The following is an 8,260-nucleotide window of genomic DNA, read 5'->3' on the forward strand; positions in this document are numbered from 1 at the left end:
TGCCTTGATTAATGAACCTGTCAGCTCGATGAGCTGATATCACACAACAAAGGCTCAGCTAAAAAAGAATGTCACTTCTTATCCTGGTTGGCCACACACTTCTGGTATACAAGCTTTGTACACCTACCCAATATATCCAGTATTTCATTTGGGGTTTGGTTAATAATAAGGAAAATTACATTAAAGAAGATAATTGAATTATTTATTCAATAGAAATAATTTCTTTTGTTCAAATAATGTGCTTCATATGTGCAGGGTTGTTTTTTTTTCCTATTTTTTCATTCCATCAGCTGAACTGCTCCCCAACCACTGAAATCAATGTATAGATCGATATAAAGAACATTAATTTTTTCTAGATTCTGCCTGGAGATAAAGCCTTGCAAGAATAGAGTTGTCTGAGAGGGGAAAAAATAAAATCCTTAAATGAAAATATTTTGCTTTAATAAGTCAAAGACATAGAATCAGTTAAAAGTTAAGGCTATATGCTTTGATAGTCAATTTTAATGTGCTTTTATGCTGTCAGATTCCATCTCTGTGGAAGAATCAGAGAGCTCAGATTACAGGTGAGCAGAATTATGCACTACGCCGAGCTTCAAAACAGACAATATTCTTGAAAAATTACATAACCATTTGGGCAGAATAAATTTCAAGGGGATTATGAAGATGAGCGGTCCCAAAGTTATAACACAGTGGACTATCTCAAAAAGCGCATTCCGTCATGTGACTAAGGGAAATTACTAAATGTCACACTAAAGCTCAACAAAAGAAGGAAGGCAAAAAATAGACTTCTTTCAATGCCTGGGGAGATGCATATATATCAGGCTAGAGTACAGGTACATGCATACACAGTTTCCATAACTATAAACATCTAAAATGTTACAAAATAATAAGAAAGGGAATGTAAGCCTAGAGCCAAGGAAGCAGACACAGTGTCCAGCAAAAAGAAAGCGCGGGGTCACGTTTCTAAGGCTGGCAGAGTCTAATCAAACAGGGACATCTAGTTCACATAAATACCAAATTTGAGTACATCAAAGGACCGAATAAAGAATCAATGACAATGTAGGGGACATCGTAGATGTCATTTATAAGCATTCTAATGGGATTGAGGACAGCAATTCTGTGTTAAGTACACATACAAGTCATGAAACACTTAATAGAATGCAATATAAGAAAGCTCATTGAAGATATCACGCACATGCAGCTTCTTAATACATGGAACACAAAGAGATTTAAGCAAGCCTTCAGCAGAAACCAAAGTTTACAATAAAACAAAACATTAAAGAAATGCATAAAGTCTCTATAGCAGACCACTTCCTTATTTTGATTGATTTAAAAGAGTAATGGTCTTTTCTGCTAGATAGTCTACAAACAGCAAAAAGAAATCGCTAAGCCGAACAGCTCCAAGTCCCCAAGCATACAGGGCTTTGAGCGCTGTTTGTTAGTTGTACCATTCAACATTATATCATCTGCTGAAAAATTAAGAAAAATATTCTCACTTTCCTTTATGTTAGGGAAGAATTACCCCGGATCACAATGGATAGCTCAAATATGAATCAAAGTTTCTAATCTGCTTTGCTAGTCTTCAAAAATTTCTTCTCCATAGTCATCCTGTAATAATTCTTAGGAATAATTTTAAAAGAGAATCTACCTACATTCTCAATTCTATCGTTTCGAACTAAACTTAGGTTTTGATTATTATTTTTTGGTACCAACTTTTGTGGCTCATAGTCCTTTCCGACAGTTTCTTTCCTGGCAGGTACTGTTCATCACAGATTTGCCTAAAGTCATCCAATATATTATCTGTCATGGCATTGAGGTCAAACTGATTTTAAAGCCATTTACTTCCTTCAGGCTTATATATGGAAGTTTTACCTAAATTATTCTTTTAGAGCCACCTGGAAACACTTGAAGTTCTTTTTTTTTTTCCCCTTTCTTTAAGTAGCAAAGCGCTTTTAGTTTTAAAAATCCAGAAATGCAGAAAGTGGGGTTGACCAGCGCGGTCCCTACACATCTTTACAGAGACTGACTGCAGGAAAACACAACGGCCCTGGATTTCTCAGGGCTCCAGGGAAAAGCTCCAGCCTCCTGCGACTCTGCAAATCTGTGATCATTAGGTCTGTAGCCATTTGTCTAGCTAATTGCTCTCCTCTGAAAGGATGATAAAGTCCCTCTTATCCAATCCAGGGAGACGGCCAAATGGCTGCAACTGGGCCCAAGTCCCTAGATGAAGCCCCAAGGTGCAGAAGACACCAGCGCTATGTCCCTGGGTATTTACATCAAAAGGGGTGAAGTCCCAGAACTTGGAGACTCTGCTAGGCAGTAAAAGCAGAGACACTGGGGGGCTGTCTAGCTCCTGGAGGGATTTTTTGCAAACCAAAGGGTGGGAGGAAAGTTTCTGGCCCATTAGATTTCTTAGGAGAATCTTTCAAGAAGGGAGGGAGGGTAGCTACTCCTACCTCTTTATAAGCAGAAGTACATTGTTTTTCCTCATGCCTCACCTGTGAAGTGTCTGGCTACTTGCACAGGACATTTGAACCTTGGCCCAGGGTAAGACCTGGGGGAAGTGCCGGTGACGTGATGTACTTATTATTTACTTTAAGGTAATTAATAAGTAATCTGTCTCTGATACAGAATACTTCGTGTGTGCATTCAGCATAAAATTAATAAGCATGACTATTAGAACCAAACATTGATAAAGACTGGGGTGGGTTCTTTCCCTTCTCCTCCACCAATCATGACTGGCTCTGGAGAAGGGCGGGGATGAGGCATCCAATCAAAAGCTTATTCTTGCCTTCCCAGAATAAGGCTGGGAGGTGCTGGAATGCCTCAGAGCCAAGCTCAGCAGTGGAGGCTGCAGCCCCTGTTGTGCAGTGCAGTAGAGTTACCAGATAAAATACAGGACACCCAGCTTAATGTGAATTTGAGATAAATAATAAATAATTTTTACCATAAAAATATCCCAATATTGCATGGGCAACACTTATACTTAAAACAAAACCCTCCATTCATTGTTTATCTGAAGTTGAAATTTAACTGAGTATCTCGTATTTTTATTTGCTAAATCTGGCATTCTACCACGGTAACCAGTGAAGACCCTTTGGCGATGCCAATACTTTATACCCATTGAAAGAATAAAATTAGAAGAGCACTCAGATCTTTTTTCTCTTTATTTCTGAAGGGATACTGGAGGAGAGTGTGCTCAGGATACTGAATCCCGAAAATGTTGCCATCCACAACTGAATGTGTCCCCCCCACCACCCCTATTCATATGTTGAAACCCTAACCTGCAGTGTGGCTATATTTGGAGACGAGGCCTCTAAGGGAATAATTAAGGTTAAATGAGGTCATAAGGGTGGAGCCCTAATCCGTTAGGATTAGTGCCCTTGTAAAAAGAGACACCAAGGAGCTCATGCTCTCTCTATCCACATGCACCAAAGAAAGGCCTTGTGAGGACAAGTGAGAGGTTGGCCATCTGCAAGCCAGAAAGAGAGTCCTCGCCAGAAACCGAAGCCGTGATCTAGTACTTCCTGGCTTCTAGGACTGTGGGGAAATAAACTTCTGTTGCTTCAACCACCCAGCCTGCGGTGTCTTGTTATGGCAGCTGAGCAGACGGAGACAATATGGTTACAGCTGGCTTATCAAACCTTCATTGAATCTTCTTATAACAACTCTTATGCTAAAATTGTTTTAGTCCATCTAGCTAAAATATGGAACTCCCGAAGCCCAGAAAGTGACTGGAACAGTGCTCGGCACATAGAAGGAATTTTAAAAATATTTATCAAATGAATGAAAGTTACCCAGCTGAGGTCACACTGCAGGTCTGTCGCAGAAGCAGGACAGTGGCTTCAGGAGCCTCGTTTCCCAACTGTTTCTGTCGCTAGCCAAGGTGCTGATTCCCTGAGGATTATTTCCTGTGCCTGGCTAGGTTTGGAATTCCTTGTCTAATTTGGCTCTAATAATCCCCTTCCTGATCACATCACAGCAGCGTGGTGGACAAGACTAACTGAATGGGAAAGCTCTCTGAAAACCACAATGAGAATCACCTGTGTTCTCAGCACTTAACTGAAAGACAGCAGTGAGAGGCAGTTGAGTCTAAAGGATCATTGATGAGGAGGGTCTGTCCCGAGATCTTTGCTGCTGTGTCCCTTTTCAGGACGGGGAGGGAGCTGGGAAAGCCTGTGGGAAATGAGTCTTGAAACGCAAATTCTCCTTGTGGGAGAATTAAATCACTCTCTCCTAGTCATTTTCCCATCCACCGAGAAGTATTTGAATCTGATGTTGGTCAAAACAACCCCGCCTCCTTTCTCTATTCCCTTCTCCTAGATTCTCTTCCCGACGTTTGAATTTAGACACCGCAAATGCCTGTACTAGACCAAAAATCGCACTCAGAATGAGTAGCCTAGATCTTGAATTTTAAGTAACCAGGAAACTCCCAGAAGTACTTGTATCTGCATCAGTGAAATTTCTTTCCTTGCAAGCAACAGAAACCAACTCTGACTAACTTAAGGCAAAGATGAATTTTTTCAACATTCACATGTAATTAGGGAAAAGCAGAAGACCAAAGCAGGAAAAACAGTTAGTAATAAGTTAGTAACAAGAATCTGAGCAACAAGACGAATAACCTGTGGGGTCAGGATGCCGAAGTTGTGATGCATCTGCTCCCGCTTTTTTTCCTTTCCCGCCCATCTCATTGCTCTACTACCAGAATGTTTTCAGCTGCAGGTAACAGAGATCATGACTAAGAATAGCTTAAACAGTAAAAGCATCTCACTGTCTTATGGAGATGAATGGTTTGGGGGTTGGTGTTGCAATTCACGCATGTCACAGTCTGCATCTTTGATCCTTTGGCCATTTGATCACAAAGTGGCTGCTGCAGCTCCAAATACTTCCTCCCAACAGTATTGCAAGCAGGAAGAAAGATAGACAGTGGAAATAGGGAGTTTTCTTTTTATCAAGGAGGCCACCCATCGTCCTTCCCTTTATATTTCATTGGTTGGAACTAGCCACAAAGGAGGCTGGGAAAGTGGGTATCGGACATAAAGGATCAGAAGAGCGTGACTGGCTTACACCGGGGCTTCATTTCTGGGGCTCAGCATGTTGCTGCCCAAAACAAAATTGGGGTTCCGTTAGCAAGGAAGAAGGGGCAGCAGCTCTCCATATTGGATATTCAGGAAAGAGAGCCAATGGTCTTAGCTCAAGTCACCACATTTGAGCATAATTGAAAGGTGAGGTTTCAAAAGGGAGCAGGATCCTGTGTCTGGAAGGAGGGAGATGGAAACTGGGTGCAAAAGAGACTCATCTCTATCTCCCTCTCCCAGTGGCCTTTTCAGACATCGGGCGGTATTCCAACCAAGCCAGGACAGGCTATGTAATATTTGAGGCCCAGTGCAAATAAAAATGCAGGACTCTTTTGTTCAAAAATTATTAAGAATTTTTAAATGGTGACAGCAGAGCATTAATTAAGCACGGGGTCCCTCTGAGCATAGGGCCATGTGTGACTGCACTGGTCACACGCTCATGAAGCCTTCCCTGGGTCTAGCCTAGAGCAGAGTGACCGACCTGGGAAAATAAGCTTTGGTTAAGGAGTTTTAGGGTCTGTTTTTGTACGAAAATGGATTAAATGGATTCATGGATGGAGGAGAAGCTGTGATATTTATATTGCTATAATTAACATTTCTCTTGGTCTTAGTACCAGCTCTTAGTTAAAGAGCAAAGAAAGAGACGATCACACCCTTTCTATGCATATAACCCAAGACACAGGCAGAATTCAGAGAAGACTGAGTTTTCCAGAGGGTTCTACTCCTGATGTAGCAGAGGAAGGGGAATAGAAGTCAGCTTTACTCCTCACGCCCATTCGAACTTGGCGATGCCAATCTATTATCTGATCGTCACGGTAGCCCTGTGTGGTGTAATATATTATCTCCATCTTATGAGATGAGATCATGGGGTCTCGGAGACGTCCATGGTCGCCTGTGGGATGTGGTCATTCTGGGGCTGGAAGCTATAGAGTTGGAACCCAGAGCCCATGTTTATTTGTACTCTGTACCATCAAACAAACCTGGGGCTGGGAAATTTGTAAGCGATTGGCTTGGTGAGACCAGCAGGTGAGTCTAGACATAAAGGGGCTGTTTTAAGGGGTCGTAGAATCTTAGGGTCTAGGGAGGCTTGATAAGGTATGCCACAAGGATATCACTCAGCCACAGGGATGCAGGATGGATGAAGGTCTCAAAGATGTCAGTGGGAGATGAGCCAGGGAGGCTGAGCCAGGAAATAAACGTAGGTTTTCTCACAAAAGTGTCTGTCATACGTGATCAGCTTCTGAAACGAATCCACAAGCCAGGAATATTTGTCTAAATACTTTTAATTAAAATGCACTGTAATAAGATGAAAGCTGGAGTGTAAAATGCAGTTCACATTTACTAGGAAAGCAGATGAAAATATTCCAGGTAGTTGAATACATTTTGATAATGAAATTTTAAACAGCTGCATGGCTTTAATTTTATTTAAAATATTCATGTAGTTAAAAAAAAAATAGCTTGCTATTTATTTTCTACCAAAATGCAGAAAGTATTGAGACATTTTAAATTAGTAGAGATTTAACACACATGAACAAAAATCCTGTTTCAGCCGCAGAATTACAGTGTCTCTGAGCTGTACCCTCCATACCTTGCTCATCGACCTGTACAATTCTATTTGGAGAATAATGCCAGCCTCCAATTCAATTTATCTAACATCCAAGTTTTGTGAAAGTGTCAAGTGTAATGAGATAGCTCAGTGAAATTAAGACACTGTTAATCTCATTTCAAAATCAATTTTTCTTTCCAGGACAATTCTTGGGAACCTCAAAAATATCTTGCTTTATAGAATAAGCAGTATATATTCAAGGGTTGATAGCTAAAAGAATAAGTACATTCATATAAAAACAAGATTCCTTATAAAACAGGCCCTCAGAGTGAGGATGCCCTTGAAACATTTTGCCATCTACCTGAGGGCAACGAGCTTACTTTATCGATATATCTGAAATACTCGCTAAAGATGGAAGTATTCTCTACGCTTGGACCTTAGAATATTCAGTGCAAATATGGAAATGATAAATGGGGACGGTAAAGAAAAAATAATAATAACCCAAACCTCCAGACTTCTCTGATTTAAAAACAGTGTTTAGGGTGAAGCTTTGATGTTTTATTGCAACATCGTGCTTAACAGCATAAAATTGGAGACAACGCAAATGCGCGTCCATGGGAGAGCAGCTAAGTGTTACGGTCCTTCCATGCAATGGACCAGAGTGTGGCCGTGAAATAAGCAGGCATGCTCTCTATGTACCGAAACCGAAGATGCTCCCAAATAAATCAAGTGAAAGATAACGGCGGCTCTGGTAGGCTACCAATTGTTTAAAACTAAAAATGGAAGGGAACAAGGATACGTTTACACAGTTCTCTGTGTAAACTTCAAATATCTCTGAAAGGATACACAGGAAACTGATAACAGTCGTCGCTTCTGGAAGGGGAGCGGGGAGGTTGGGCGCCTGGGGTAAGAGGGAGAATTTTCACTGAGTCCCTTTCATACTCATGTAAATATATTACTACCTATTAAAATAAATTAACAGAAGTTTTTTTTAAGGATAAAATAATGTCACTTATCATTATATTCAATGTGACGATCACTCGGATCACGTGATATGTCATCAACTAAATAAACCTGTTCGTCACCCTGGAATTTGGAAATGCTCTGACCAGGCTGAGAACTCCCATACTATTTAATTTTTCCACGGAGGAAATGAATGTTCTGCTTTTAGTTTGATGGACAAATACAGACATTTGCAAGCTCTCAAAGGCCCCATCAGCAGTTCCCAATGTTCTTGTAATTTTGTATAAAATGGGCAGTACCTATCAGAAATCTGGGCCTTTTGTGTTCGTTGTTGCTGGTGGAAACAAACATACTAGCTTTTGCTTTTAATCACCCACTCCCCCAAGAGCCATTCAGTATGTGAATCAAATCCTCAATAGATATCCACTGATCAAATTACTCCCCCCAACCCTTTTTCTGAATCATAATAGTAACATGCCATGATCTGGAGAAAATTCAGGGACTTCAGTGGTGTCAGTTGTGAGATTTCATCTTCTAGGTTTTATCTCAGTTGCTGCCCTCATCTCTATAGCAAGGGTGTCCAAAGCCAGTAGTAGATTAATCCCTGCTGATGAGAGTTGGTGACTGGCAGAGGAGATGCTCAGAAATGCTCACAGCCCCCTCCCCCCACCCC

The 8,260-nt window shown here is 41.0% G+C and overlaps 1 protein-coding gene across 1 annotated transcript in view; it reads right to left on the minus strand.

The window, feature by feature from the left end:
• Window positions 1-1,353: 1,353 nt before the first annotated feature.
• CNGB1 (cyclic nucleotide gated channel beta 1) overlaps window positions 1,354-8,260 on the minus strand; it is a 62,956-nt gene continuing 56,049 nt past the window's right edge. Inside the window, exon 32 of the mRNA XM_025044603.1 lies at window positions 1,354-1,362. Within this exon, the coding sequence (XP_024900371.1) occupies window positions 1,354-1,362 (9 nt within the window). The remainder of the gene's footprint in view (window positions 1,363-8,260) is intronic.

This window comes from Pteropus alecto, unplaced genomic scaffold (assembly GCF_000325575.1).
Source record: "Pteropus alecto unplaced genomic scaffold, ASM32557v1 scaffold123, whole genome shotgun sequence".
NCBI lineage: Eukaryota > Metazoa > Chordata > Mammalia > Chiroptera > Pteropodidae > Pteropus > Pteropus alecto.